The sequence below is a fragment of the Pseudoliparis swirei genome, chromosome 1 (genome assembly GCF_029220125.1).
Source record: "Pseudoliparis swirei isolate HS2019 ecotype Mariana Trench chromosome 1, NWPU_hadal_v1, whole genome shotgun sequence".
Taxonomy (NCBI): Eukaryota; Metazoa; Chordata; class Actinopteri; order Perciformes; family Liparidae; genus Pseudoliparis; species Pseudoliparis swirei.
This window is the reverse complement of record NC_079388.1, coordinates 14,764,279-14,779,733: the sequence shown is the minus strand read 5'-3', so window position 1 is coordinate 14,779,733 and position 15,455 is coordinate 14,764,279. Positions and strand designations below refer to the sequence as shown.

Below are 15,455 nucleotides of genomic sequence, written 5' to 3'. Positions count from 1 at the left end.
CACAAATCACTCCCCATCCACTCGGCATCTATCGGGAAATGAAAGAAGGCACATGGGGGTTGAGAGCCGCTCTCGATAACTCATGGACCCGAACAGCTTATTGATCCATGAACGGGAAATTGTTATTCTCTCGTTCTCCCCAAGTGGTTGTTCACAGACGTCAGGTAGAACCACAGAACAGACGTCAGGTAGAACCACAGAAAAGACTTCAGGAAGAACCAGAGAGCAGACGTCAGGTAGAACCAGAGAACAGATCAGGTAGACCAGAGTTAGACTATAAGTAGACCATTGGTAGACCATAGGTAAACCACAGGTAGACCAGAGGTAGACTATAGGTAAACCATTGGTAGACCGCAGGTAAACCACAGATAGACCAGAGTTAGACTATAGGCTGAAGAGACTCCAACGACTGACGGGCGCATGCTCGACCACAGGAACACCTATGAAGGAGCACCGACACTTTTACGCACATGAGCAGCAGCTCTGCAACCTTGGGACGTCTTTCCCATTGCGGCAGTTGTTTCCGCTGCATGCACCGAACTCCCAGTTGGACTTTATTTGGCCTGTGAAACTGCCAACATCCACATTTGGGATTAATAAGGGCCATTCAGAACACTCCCAGATCACCAGCCCTGTCACTAACTCAAGCATACAAATCAACTTTTAAACACTCCTTAATTCATTTAGAAAAGTATCACTGATCTGACAGTTGGGAGAAAGCAAATCTGGGTGATTGTTCATTTCAATAATCCCACAAATCAAAAGTATGACTAGTGTCCCCGCAGTGCTGCTTGCTGGCAGTGTCCCCATTGAGGTCAGGGTTCATGCATGTGACACACACACACACACACACACACACACACAGACACACACACAGACACAATGCTCATTTGAATGCCGCCTGTCTGAGGGTGTGGCTTCATCCGCGGGTATCTGGTTGTTTCTTAATTCGCGTCTCTACAGGAACACAGTGATTGTGTGTCGGGACGCGCGCGCTCTGCTGACCCTCCTGATGCATGACGTCGAGATATTGAAAACCCTCCATCGGGAACGCGGCCCCGACGCAGAGCTCCATACTCACACCGCGACGGATGCGACGCGGGACAGGCAATCCGAAAGGGACTCTGGTGCAGTTGAAGAATCCTTCCGGGAGGGGGAATTTGCATATGATGATGATGATGGTGGTGATGATGGTTGTTCCCTCGGATGAGCAGGAAGAAAACGGGTCGCTGTCAATCAGTCTGCAGGCCGGCGGGTCGCTGCGGTATTCCGTTTGGGTCCGGACTCTCTGCGCGCTCAAGGTCACCTGATGTCGGTTTCCAAAGTTGACCCGGTCCAGTCTTCCTTACCTTCAGCCATCTCTCTCTCTCTCCCTCTCTCTCTTGTCGCTCACTCTCTCCGGAGCCTCCCTGTGAAGCCAGCCAGAAGAATTAAACGATTTCTGGTATCCTCCTTCAAAATAAAATCCGAATCGGTGAGCGGATTTTTACCCCCATAAACACTTGGGACTCGTACACTATTAAATATATTTATTTACACAATCCCCTTATTATAGCATACATTTATAGCATATTTATAGCTATAAAGCATGCATGGAGGATTAATTAGCAAGGTATCATATAAAAAAGGAACTCCAATATCAATCCAGAATTAAATATAATAATAATAGTGATAATAATAATAGTGATAACAACAATAATAATAATATAACTTAATGTATACAGGTGAAAGTGCTTTAAACCAGGTGAAAGAACAAGAGAATACATGAACTGGGCATAAACTGCGTGCTAAACAAATGAAACAAACCAGGAATTCATAAGAGGAGTAAAGATGTAAAAGTATTATAAAACAAAGGAAGAGCCAGAGACAGTTTCAGGTAATGCTGAACAAATACTTCTTTAAAGCTTCCAACTCTTTTAGCCTCGGGCAGGACGTCCCATAGTATTCTTATGTCACGTGCACTAATCTGCTATGGATGAATGAATATGTTCAGATTTGAATGTGTGGGTTTCTGATATGGTTATTAGTTATTTAAAATACACCACGAGATGTATTTATTCTTTTTGTTCATTTGGAAAAAGATTAGACTTTTGTGCTTTTATTTTTTAAAGCGCGGATTCTCCTTCCGCTTCCGTTTCCGGGTGAACTCCAGCTGACTTGACAGTTTATCTCCCCGCTGCGGTCCAGACTCCCACACCAGGACCCAACCCGGTCTGAATGGAGCATCAGTGACGTCACGCGCACCCACAACAGGAAGACGTGCACTTTATTACCCGATAATAAAGTGCACGTCATCCGGTTATTTCAATAGTTCACATCTTTTGCTCATTTTATTCAATCCAGGCCTAATTACATTAACAGTTTATTACACAGCAAGGTGGATTATTATGCTGTCAAACATAATTCCATGCACATACAGTATGAACATTTTTTTAGACTAAACTAATTCCAATGAATCTGCAGCAGTGATTTCCTCCCACTTGACCAATTGTAGCATTGTAAAATAATAAGACCTGGAAGTCAGGACGCAACTAATATTTTTTGAGTATATAAACATGTGCATACAGAAAGTGTGTCATACTGCAGTTTTAATACTTTATGCTCATTTACTCATGCATACACACTGAAATTAACCTAAAGCAGATCATGTATTACACATTACTGATGAAAAAGATATTTTATTCTTTAAAAAAAAAATCACTTATTGCAAACAAATGTTTCTCCACAGCATGAATGAATTTTAGATAACCACAAGGTGTCACTGAAGAAAAATCATTTTTATTGTATCGATTACATGAGAGTGCATTTGGATCCAAAACATAAATTATAAAGCATAAGGCCAAGTGGAAATACATCACAAAATGTTCTGTTACACAACTGAAAAGGCACTTCAGCCACGAGCAATAAACGAGTCAACACTAGGATCATAAAATCACATTTTTTTAGATGAGGCTTGTTCTGTGTGAGTGTCTTAATTCACACGACTCCAGTCAACAGCAACACATTCACACCCAGCAGCAGTTTGACGTCACACACACACACAACATTAACAGTCATTTAAACATCATGGAAAAGGGGCGAAGCTACGCCAGTGTGACGTATGTGGCGTCAGTGGCGACGCCACAGTTGTTGTCCTTCATCGACATCAGGACGTAGCCGTCGTTGCCCCAGTACGTGGACCACGAGTTCTTCACCAGCCAGTACGGCTCGCCGCTCAGCGTGCCGTATCCCACCGCCAGCACGGCGTGATCCAAGTCGTCCACGGTGTTGCCTGGAAAAGCACAAGACGCGTGGGGAGTAAGAAAGACCGTCTCTGCGGTGTGAAAAGTGAGCGCGGGCGGGGAGGCCAACGTACCACAGGCCGGCTCGTAGTAGACGCCGTGGCTGTAGAACACGAACGAGCGGTGCGCGGCGTCGATGTTGACGGCCACGGGCCCGTTTTTAAAGAGCGCCAGCTTGAGGGCCTCGCCGTCGCCCGAGGTCACGTTGGTGTAGCTCTGGATCGGTGCGACGAGCTGGGACGTGTTAATGTGGCAAAATCCATTCTGTTCAGGGGGGTGGGGGGTAAATAGTTTAGTTTTGTAAGTTTACTGTACAAAAAGCTAAAAAAAAAAAGAGATTAAAAGATGCATTTCTATTGTAGGAGTCCAATTATGGAAAAAAATTAAATGGATATGTCAACTCATTTTTGGTTTTCAAAAGAATTACTCAATCTATTTGTTTATGTTTATATATATATATGTTTATATATACATATACACACACTTTATATAAATTATCTGATTATATTAATTTAGGATAGGAATATATAAGCATTTTTGCTTCTACCTTCTCAGTATTTCAGTTGTGTATATTATATAGAATATTGCATTTTATTACAATGATTGACTGAATAATAACAAAAAATAGTGAACACCCTGTAGTGCAGCAGGCCCCGAAACCATCTCTCTTGAAAGAATGCAATGTTGACCGATCTGGAAATGTCTCTTGTGCTTGATGCAGTGCCATTTAATTTATAGTCAGTCTTAAACAACTAAACATATGGATATTTTAGTTAAATACATTTGTTATGGATACAAAAAAAATCCAGAACGTCACCGGCTGGCTTTACAGGTTTCACACCATCGTCTCACCATTCCCATGTAGGCTCCGTAGGTTTCCGTGGAGGCGATGCCTCCGTGTTTCATGATCCACTCGTACCCTCGCCACTCCTCCCCTCCGTCACAGCCGTTGTTGCCGAAACCCCAGGAGCAGTCGACGAGCATCTGCTGAGACAGAACCTGCAGGGAGCCGGTCTGAAAGGCAAGAGACAAAAGAAATGGGATCAGTAACCGGAGAAATGCTCTGAAGTGCAGAAAAACATTGACGGATTGGGACTGAACGGCTTATAATTAATTTTTCAACTTTATTCTTTCTGTTGTCGTCTGCAGGTTGCTAGGCAAACTGTGCGGTCATGAAGTATTTACCTGCATCTGAAATACAGAGTATCAGATGCAAATGTATAAGAATATATCATATGTATAGTTTACGCCGGCCATTTCAACTTTAAATATCAAATTGGTGGCATTTATTTTGTGCCGTTCTACTGATGTTTGACTCTTATCACCTTAAATGTGCCTAATTTTTTCACTCCTGCATCTATATTACATTCTTAATTTCTATTTAATTTGCCTCAACAGCCCTACAGGGATCATCAAAATCACATCTTACACTTCACCCAATAATATCAAAACACACAACCGCAATGCAAATCTACCAAAACGTGACCAGATGAACCCCCATGCTGAACATCTGTGACGTCACAGAGCACAAGGAAGTGGCCGCACCCCCTCAGTTATAAAAAAACACTGTAATGTGAAGCGTCATTTTTAATCTCACTTTTAGGAAGAGAGCACCCTCTACTGCTCCAATGGTGGCAAAGCTCCAGCAGGAGCCGCAGATGGCCTGGTCCTTCACGGGGGTCACGGCACCTGAAAGAGCCGAGTTTAAAGACTGGGACATGGGAAGATGCACCTTTGTGTGATTTATACGTACCGTAAAGCCTCCAGTCGAGTGACTCGGGCACCGTCACCTGTTCGTAATTCTTTAAGGGGAAAGGGAGCCCTCGGTTTGGGCTCTTCCCTCGTTTCCTTCCCCTCATGGTGGTCAGCTCCGACATGGTTCGGTCCGACAGAGAGTTCAGAGCCAGAGCGAAGGGCAGCCCTGCTCTGTTCTTGGAGTGGACGTACCTACAGGAGCAAGACAGTTGTCGGATGGAGAGCTACGATGAACTGCTAAGCACCTTCAAGAAAAGCTCTCGATGGGGTGCCAGGGTTTTTTTTAAACGCGTTTTTATCATTTGAGAGATATATAGATTAAATATATATCATTTTGTGACCCGTTTATCATACTCATATATTCTGATAATTCTGTTGTTATGCGATCTAGGAATATATTATTTCCTGCCCAGTCTTTATTTTTGTAGGATTTTGTTTTTTAAGAAAAAAAAAAATGAAATAATTAGCAGAACTGCAAACATATCAAAGTCTGTGCAGTATTTAAAAAAAATATATATATAAATGTTGCCCCATTTTATTTAATTTAGTTATGTTTATGTCTCACATTTTTGTATTTGTTTGATGTTATTTAGGGCTGTGAAACGATCAACATTTTTAATCGGGTTAATCACAGGTTTTTGTGGATTAATCATGATTAATCACATATTACCGATATTCTCGGTATATTTTGTGAGAACATAGAGATTTATGACAAAAGACGGATATATACATTTATATATTCTTCTATACAATGGTGCTGCAACTCAGCAGTTATTTAGCAGTTTTCTTCCATATGGAACATTAATACATCTTCATCCTAAACAGAATGTTTAACCCTCCTGTTACCTTTCGGGTCAATTTGACCCCATTCAATGTTTAATGTCGGTGTTCTTTGGGGTCAATTTGACCCCAGGCTGTTTTTCACTGTGTCAAACATATAAGACATATCAACTTTTTTATTTATTTAAAGGGCTATTTAGGTAGTCAACAAACAAACATAAAGTACCTCACACTTAAACTTGGGAAGCAATATTAATTCTAATAATTTTCTGGAGGTTTTAATTGCTGGGGTCAAATTGACCCCGAGAGTAAAATATGTTAGTAAATGTAAAGGTAACAGGAGGGTTAAACAGAACATTTTTCTCTTGTTTGTCAATCATTAACTCCACCATGATACAATCTAAAGGCCTCTAGTCTTCCTCTAGCAGCTGCTGAGGCAAACTGACTGTGGGTTTTCTTCATGAACTGGGCCGTGATGAAAGGGACGGCGGGGACACCGCTGCAAAGCTGAAACCTCACCGGCCCGGACAGGTGGACAGATTGACAAGTGACTTTTTTTTGCTTGGTCCCGATGCGCGCGCACGGAGCTCTGTGGCGCGCGAGACGGAGATCGATAAGTGTTAACGCAACGCGAAGAGACAGAAATGACATGCTGCTGTGGAGATACGATCAACAACAGACGTTTAGTTTAATAAAAGAACAAAGACGTGCTATAGAGAACATGTCAGGGGCGGGCCAATCTGTTTAATGTCACGCGATCTACCGACACTACGCCGCGATCGACTGGCAGGTCGCCATCGACGTGTTGAGACCCCTGATCTACAGGAAGTAAAAGTCGTAACAAGGTTTCCGTAGGTGAACCTGCGGAAGGATCATTACCGATGAACAGACTGTCTGCATGAGAGCGGACAGAGTTCAGATTGAAGTGGTGTATTGCAAGCTCATTTTGCAAGTGACTTTTTTTTCGTCCCGACGTCCAACAACAGATGGATTGGAAGCTCATTCTGCGCATGCGTTAAATGCGTTAAAAATAAATAACTAGTTAAACCTGTAATTGAATTAACTGAGTTAACGCGTTATTTTTCACAGCACTAATGTTAATATATCTAAACAAATAAAAAAATGCAAGTACACATTTTTTTTTTTTAAGCAATCGATGGTAACGCCGCAGCGGCGCCAATCATCGGTGTTTAAAGTTCCTCTTACCGGAGGTTATGAACAAAAACGTATTCCCGTTTCTCGTGTTCCCTTTCGTCGCCGTAGCGACGCTGAAACTTGTCCTTGAAGTGGTCGAAGATGCGCTGCGAGTGGCCCGCCGCCGAGGTGTGGATGAGATCCTTCATGGGATTGGCCAGCATGTGGTGCTCCACGCCCGGACCAGGAAACCCTTCGCAGCTCATCCCTGTAGGAGCAAATAAATGAAGGGAAAAAAATAAAATCACCTGACTTGGATCTTAAAACGTGGCGACATCCCACGAGCGGAGCACAGACCTTCAGGCAGAGAGAAGACTTTGGGGTCCACGTGAGCGCTGAACTCTTTGTAGTCCACCAGGTATTTGTCGTAGTGAGAGCCCAGCAGCGTGTTGTAGCCCAGCATCTCGTAATGGAGGGCGGTGGCCGGCTCGCCGCCGCTCTCCGCCCGGGTCACCCACAGCGTGTAGGTGTTCTTCTTGTAGCCCACGGTGGTCACGTTCTGCCAGACTTCACACAGGGAACCTTCGAAGTACTCCATCCTCAGGAACTACGAGGCAGAGCGACATTTTGAAAGAAATAATTAAATAGTCAGATTAAATGTGAAACGATGTTAAATTATTTAGGACATTTTAACCACATTTTCTATTAACTGCCCCAAAAAAGGTATAATTCCTGCCATTTTGGAGGATGGACCGCTCCAGATCATGTGCAATATTACTTTTATCATTTCAGTATCATGTACAATTAAAGATTTTATTATTTTTCTATGTCATGCACAATAATTTCCATTGTATGTTTCTATTTGGGACTCATGTTAGCATCACAACTTGTGCACTATTTTTACTCTGCTGTAATTTTTATATTTAGCTAAATTATTGTAGAAATTGTTTCTTACTGCTCGTGCCATTCTATTTTGCACATGTGTAAGTATTACTACTGATACAATGAGTATTAAATAAAAAATCATTTAAATTATTTTTTTGTTTTGATTTTTCTGTCTCCAACACAATAAATTCCTTTGGGATGAAGTCGCCTCCTACATTATGCATACTGGAGCTTAAAGCTCCCTCACGCCAATGTCAATCAAATTTAATAACTATGTTATCATGTGGAAATACTACCTGGAAGCCCTGAACGTCGGGCAGCGCCGCCTGCGAAGAGACCGCTTCCCCCTTCGTCCCGTTGACCTGGAAACACTTAATCACGTTCTGCTGCGTCTCCGTGGTCTCAGGTGTGATTTTATAGGACGCGCCCCACGGCAGCTCCGCCCCCAGCTGGTAGGTGGACACCTGGCCTGTTGATGACCAATAAAAGACATTCATGATGTTATTATTAGCTCCTTTAATTAACCTCGGCGTGCAATTTCATGAAGCCACACGTTACTGTACCTGCTCCAACGGCTTTATTTACACCTATACAATTATTATAATATTTGAGATAAAATAAAATGTTCAAGCGTGAATAATTCTTATTAAAATATCAATATTTTGCATTACAAGTTAAAACATAATTTTCAGTGCACGTTCAGATACTTTTTCCGTTTGTCTGATTATGTTTTTCTTTAATTGTCTAGACATAATTATCATTTATAAACAGAGCACAGCTGGCTCTGGTTACATCAGAGCAGCTACTGGCAATAGTGTGTATATTTCACCCTATACAGGACTGTCTCAGAAAATTAGAATATTGTGATAAAGTTCTTTATTTTTTTTGTTATTAAAAAAAAAAAAAAAAAAAAAACAAAATATATTTTTCTGACTCATATAAAATAAATGAATTTTTTTTTTTTTTTTTTATTTATGATTGGCTTACACTTATAAAAAAAAAAAAAAAAATATCTCAAAAAAATTTGATATTTCCTCACCAAGTAAAAAAAAAGATTTATACAGGATTTTGATTTTTTACCCTTTTCTAGTAGTTTTTTTTTCATCATCTAATATTTAGAGATAGGATATTTGAGTTTTCTTAAGCATAATCCATAAATTTAAATAATAAAAAGAAAGGCAATAATTTCATAGTGATTTGTATGAAATCAGAATGCATGACATTTTTGTTTTTTTAATTGCATTACAGAAAATAAAGAACTTTATCACAATATTCTAATTTTCTGAGACAGTCCTGTATGCTACCATGTATGCTGCAGCTCAGTCATTCATTAGGTCCAATAAATTAAAAAAAGTGAACACTACCACTCATGACTGAGAAATTTAAATATAAATGTTACTTCCTGAGCTTGGTGAAGATACAAAAAGACAAAAGGTCAAACTCTGCTTGACCACATGACTGAAGTCACGAGTCTGTCACATGAGGCAACAATAAGTTCCTCCACAATGCTTATTCTCTTTGTTCATGTAGAGTACTCAGTTTCACATCATTAAACATTGAATAAAAACATATTATAGCACTTCAGTGCCACTTGAAGTGCTTACTGAAACACTTACTTATGTTATTACTTATGGTAGTTTGGCTTTCTTTAAGAAATATTACTTTCTTGATTCTTGTTGTTCCGAGTTAGTACTCATGGTTGATGCTCTTATTGTAAGTCTCTTTGGATAAAAGAGTCAGCTAAATGACATGTAATGTAATTAATCCAGCCGAGCAGGGGAACCACAGGGTCAGTGTTCTCACCATGGTAGTAGTCTATTCGGCTGGACTTTGCCGCGAGGTCGAACCAGGCCTCAAACGGTTCCTTGATCTCGGCGTAGGGCAACGAGATCAGTCCTGCGACGCAAAAGGGGAAACAATCAATTCTGCAGAAGAAAAAAGAAAGAGGTCCTGATGTGTCATTGAATGTTGCATTAATTCACCTTTGACGTGATAGCTGTTCCCAAACGATGGAGGGGAAGGGACGGCTTTTCCTTCTGCAGCTGCTGAAGGACAATAAACAGAATAGTGCTGAATTGGGGCTTTACACTCTTCTTGTTGACTTACTTTACTTGTCGGACCTTGGACATTTGCTCCAAGTGTGTCAACATCTGACTGTCAAAGCAAACAGCTGCACGACAGATGTGGTCATATAGTAAACACTAGATTATTAACATATTCCATAGGAGACAAGCAACAGAAGCCAATTACGAGTCATGTTATAGGGAAATCTAACTATTAAGCTACACACATTTGAACAAAATGTACTGCCCACAGTGTGAACAACGATACATCCAGAAGGGCTTATGACAAAAAGCTACAGTCTTGTCAATAAAGTTTGCAATATAATAAAATATTAGTAAATTCTCTCCACTACTGTTGTTATTGTATGTCTGCAACCCGAGCCACAGTGAGCATAAACACACATTCGTTAGTTATTGTCGCTTGTAATTGAGCTAAATGGACACGCAATGCCGTCTTAAAAACGCGTCGCTTACCTGTGACGGCGCACAGGAGGGCAGCTGCGGTGAACCAACGCATCGTGGGCGACAGGTCAGCAGCGACAGTAGCTCACGCGACTCAAGCTCAGCCAAAAAAACAAAGGCTTCCGTAGGACAAGCGTATTTACGTCGTGTCTCAACCAATCAGAGCGCGGCGGCGGAGAGAACCCGCCAATCAGAGGCGAGGGGTCGAGTTTTTTTCTTTTTTTAAAATGAGGGATCATGTGATTTATGTCATATGACTAAATGACCTGTGTGGACACGTTATACTAACGGAGACACTTTTAGGTCCTTGTTGACTGTTTATTTTAAGTCTGATAAAAATAAATGTTCGTATTAAGTTACTCAAACTGAAACACATTTTATTAAAAGAGTCCTCTTACATATTGTCCTTGGATTTGACTGGATACGGGAAGAAGGAACTGGCTGTTTATAAAGAAACCATTATACCATTTTATATATATATCCCGCCCCCCCTCCGTCATATATGTAACCTAGTGGGAAAGATGTGGTCTGATCACCACTAACGCCACTAGAGGGCGCTGTCCGTTAGAGAAAGCCAAAAAGCCTAAAGAGCGAAGCAGGAAGTAAACTCCGTGTGTCATGTGACGTACTGGTGACGTGTGGTTTCTCGCTGAGCGTAGCCACGCCCACTAAGAATGTTCCTTTGTAGTTTTTTAACATTGGTGACGTCAAAAGCATCAAAGCCACACTCTCCTCTATATTAGGGCTCACGGATTCATTGGCTCCCTCAAACCTGTTCACTCTCCACACACTGGATACATATTACCTGCAAGTATTATAATACAGCTAATAGTAATATAACCTGCATATTTAATATTTGCACAATATCATCCGAGATCAATAACACAATTCTTTTTTGAGAAAAGACATATTGTGTTGACAGGGAGAAACAGAAATGTTTAATTTTTGGGAGAAGAATACTACGCCTGTGGAGGCTGTAGATGTGGACCTCAATCATGCACAGATCAACCAGATCGCACTCCGCACAATGGTCGCAGATTTACAGCAAGAGAATGAGCAAATGCGTAAAGAACTCAAGGACTTTGAGTCTACTTGTAAGTACTCAAGGAGCTTGAAAAAAAAGGTGCTTCAACTTCAGAACGAGAATTATCGCACCAAAGAAATGACCCTCACCGATGACGTTCATTTCTTTAGACATCAAAGCATTGTCAGAGACAAACATAATAAAGAGTATAAAGGGGAGATAGATACTTTGCACAAACAGGTAGAAAAGCTGAAAATGATCACTGAGCAGCAGCAGACAAGTCTGCAGGACCTGGAAGTCGCTCAGCTGAATTCACACAGATTGAATGTAGAAAACAAGTCTTTGAAGAAGAAAAACATTGACTTGCAAATGGAAATTCTCCACATGGACCGGAGGTTTCAATATGAATTTGCTCTCAAAAAATTAAAGAAAGAGCAGTGTGGTGATAATGTAATGATGTTGCTTGATGAAGAAGAAAATCCAAATCTTCTGGAACAAGATCAATTGTTCAGGAACTGTAAGCAACAAGTCAAAAAATATGAACAAATATTTAATGAGTTGGGGCAAGAAAACCAGTCCGTACACAAACGAAATGGGGAGCTGGAAAAAGAACTCGAACAGTTCAAGAGAAAGGTGTGTATTGAGGCCATGACACATAACCTTGAGAGGTGTCACGAAGAAATGGAAGAGCTTGGTGGAGAGAAGGCCTTGTTGCAAAATAATGTGGCTTGTCAAAAACGGCTTGAGGAGCACCAGGTTGTTCAACAAGAACTTGAACACAACTTAAGCCCAGACTACAGTTATATTGAACAACTAAACAAAGCCCTGGAAGAAGAACTAGAGGAGGCCCAGGAGAAATTGTGCATTTTCCAGCGCGTAATGGAAAATGAAACTGTCCACAAAAAAAATGCTCAGCTCCAGCTCGAAGTTTTGGAACAAGTTCATCATGAGGTGATACAAGAAAAGGAGTCGCAACATGAAGCCCTGGAACAAAAAGTCCAGGAGCTAAACGAAGAACAGCATAAGGTCAAGGTCCTGGAAGAAGAACTACAGGAGGCCCAGGAGAAATTGTGCACTTTCCAGCGTGTAATGGAAAATGAAACTGTCCACGCAAAAAAATGTCAGCTCAAAGTCAATGTCAGCTTTGCACAAATTCACCAAGGGGAGACATGGGAAGCCCTGGAACATGAAGTCCAGGAGCAGAACAAAAAACAGCAAAAGGTCAAGGTCATTCAATGCCACTCTGACGCCATAGTATCGCACATGATCGAGATTGAAAGGAGCGTGTTTGACGGGGAGCAGATTAAAGCAGGAAAGCAGGAGGAGTTATTGCAGACACATAAAATTGATGTAGAGATCACAACAAAGGAAAATGTGAAAATCCAGATAGAATTGCAGTCCCTGAAGTCCCCAAAGCCGAAGAGATGGACTAGTCGTTTTTTTCGCTGGTTTCGTAAAGGATAAACCGCCCCCTCCCATCTTTTCTTTATTCATTGGATGTGTTGCCCCGGCCGACCCCTGCTCCAACAGTGTGTGAATGACGGCATGTGAAATAAGTGATGTTATGGGAAGACTCCCAGGCTCTGGTAGCCAATGTGTCAGGTTGTCGTAGCCAGAGAGAGATTGTACCCAAATGCCAAAAACGGGACGGAGACGGGCCAGGAGCCACTAGAGTCGGCCGGGACGGAGACAGGACAGGGGGAACTAGAGGTTCCCCGTGCTTTGTGCTTTCCGGCCGGGACAGAGATGGGAGAGGAGTCGGCCGGGACGGAGACGGGACAGGGGGAACTAGAGGTTCCCCGTGCTTCGTGCTTCGTGCTTCCCGGCCGGGAGGGAGACGGGACAGGGGGAACTAGAGGTTCCCCGTGCTTCGTGCTTCGTGCTTCCCGGCCAGGACAGAGACGGGACAGGGGGAACTAGAGGTTCTCCGTGCTTCGTGCTTCCCGGCCGGGCTGGCGACGGGACACGTGAAAATGGGGCCCGCGACGGGACACTGGGAACTGGGGCCGGCGACGGGGACCTGGGGCAGGCGACGGGACACGGGGACCTGGGGCCGGCGACGGGACACGGGGAACTGGGGCCGGCGACGGGACACGGGGAACTGGGGCCGGCGACGGGACACGGGGAACTGGGGCCGGCGACGGGACACTGGGAACTGGGGCCGGCGACGGGACACTGGGAACTGGGGCCGGCGACGGGACACTGGGAACTGGGGCCGGCGACGGGACACGGGGACCTGGGGCCAGCGACGGGACACGGGGAACTGGGGCCGGCGACGGGACACTGGGAACTGGGGCCGGCGACGGGACACGGGGACCTGGGGCCGGCGACGGGACACGGGGAACTGGGGCCGGCGACGGGACACTGGGAACTGGGGCCGGCGACGGAACACGGGGACCTGGGGCCGGCGACGGGACACTGGGACCTGGGGCCGGCGACGGGACACGGGGACCTGGGGCCGGCGACGGGACACTGGGAACTGGGGCCGGCGACGGGACACAGGGACCTGGGGCCGGCGACGGGACACGGGGACCTGGGGCCGGCGACGGGACACTGGGAACTGGGGCCGGCGACGGGACACTGGGAACTGGGGCCGGCGACGGGACACTGGGAACTGGGGCCGGCGACGGGACACTGGGAACTGGGGCCGGCGACGGGACACATGGAAATGGACCCGGCGACGGGACACGTGAAAATGGAGCCGGCGACGGGACACAGGGACCTGGGGCCGGCGACGGGACACAGGGACCTGGGGCCGGCGACGGGACACGGGGAACTGGGGCCGGCGACGGGACACATGGAAATGGACCCGGCGACGGGACACGTGAAAATGGAGCCGGCGACGGGACACAGGGACCTGGGGCCGGCGCCCAGGCTGTGTGTAAATTTATTTGGAAATTCAAGGAGCATACAAATGAAAATATGCGATGCATGATATGTATGAAGCAGCAAAACCTGAAGAATCTAAACATCCAGCCATATTGGGAAAATATGACATTATTCCTTCAACAGGTGCACCGTGGTGTGGTCGTAGCAACATGCTATGGACGAGGTGTGAGGAGAATCCTGTCCATGTGTTGTCGGCTGTTTGGCGACTGCACCAGCTCCAAGTCACCAGCAGGTGGCAGATTTACCTCAAGCGTTCCTCCAGATGAGCCTGCACGCTCTGGTTGTTGGAGTTGGATCTGTTTTGGTGTTCAGCAAAGAGCAATCCACATCCAAGGAGCATCAACAGATTCCTTTTACTGTCGCTCTTCAGCTCAACAGCAATTACAAGAGAGGAAAACAATGGCGGGAAATTGCAATCTTTCTCAAATCAATGAAGGGGTGAAGAGTGGGACATGCTGATGGGTTCTGTGAAGAAGATCCTTAAGATGCAGACCCCTTGATGATGAGAAGGGTCATCACACTGTTGTCCCATTGCAGCGCATTCACTGATCCCAGTGACATGGAAGCACTAAATCCTTAAACTTGAGTCATAATTCCTATCATGACGGATACAGATTTCATGCTCGAGGCCGATCAAAACAAGTGTTGACGAGTGTTTGAGGAATTCTTGGCTCTACTTCAGGAGCAACTTAATTCCTGAAGATATGGCCCTCATGACAGTAATTCAGTGTTCAGTGTTCCTGCTGACGAGGTCTCGATAGTTTGACATTTTGTGAAAACATGCCAATTCGCTGAGTAAATGTTTAATTTGATAACCGTCGTCGTGAGAAAATGTTTAACTTGCAATTAAAGTCCCTCAGATATTTTTCAGACTGCCGACCTCGAGTCACTTGAACTGTTCAACGTCATATCTTCACTAATACTTGTCTTATTCCACATTATCCTGTTTAAAAGTGGAATGATAATATATATATATATATATATAATATCTGTATTGATATATTATAATATATATATACTGTATATATATTTATATAATAATAATATATATATAAAATATATATAAACATATATATATAATATAAATACATTTCAAAGTATAATTCTGCTCGTTTGAAAAGAGGCTTCGATGAACAATATTTAAATCTATAACCTTAAGTGCTAAAATAAAAATTTGAAAAC

The 15,455-nt window shown here is 43.6% G+C and overlaps 1 protein-coding gene across 2 annotated transcripts; it reads right to left on the bottom strand.

The window, feature by feature from the left end:
* Nucleotides 1–2,756: 2,756 nt before the first annotated feature.
* LOC130196932 (digestive cysteine proteinase 2-like) lies at nt 2,757–10,468 on the bottom strand. Of its 2 annotated transcripts, none has more exons than XM_056419366.1 (11): nt 10,373–10,468; nt 9,818–9,880; nt 9,639–9,731; nt 8,132–8,304; nt 7,308–7,557; nt 7,023–7,218; nt 5,035–5,228; nt 4,879–4,970; nt 4,134–4,295; nt 3,356–3,545; nt 2,757–3,271 (listed from the first exon to the last, which is right to left on the bottom strand). In XM_056419366.1, exons 1-11 carry the CDS (start codon nt 10,413–10,415, stop codon nt 3,084–3,086), a joined length of 1,644 nt encoding a protein of 547 aa, XP_056275341.1. In that variant the 5' UTR covers nt 10,416–10,468; the 3' UTR covers nt 2,757–3,083. The 2 variants fall into 2 exon arrangements, with proteins under 2 accessions (XP_056275341.1, XP_056275349.1); XM_056419374.1 differs by having other exon boundaries at nt 9,818–9,877; nt 10,373–10,465.
* Nucleotides 10,469–15,455: the final 4,987 nt, after the last annotated feature.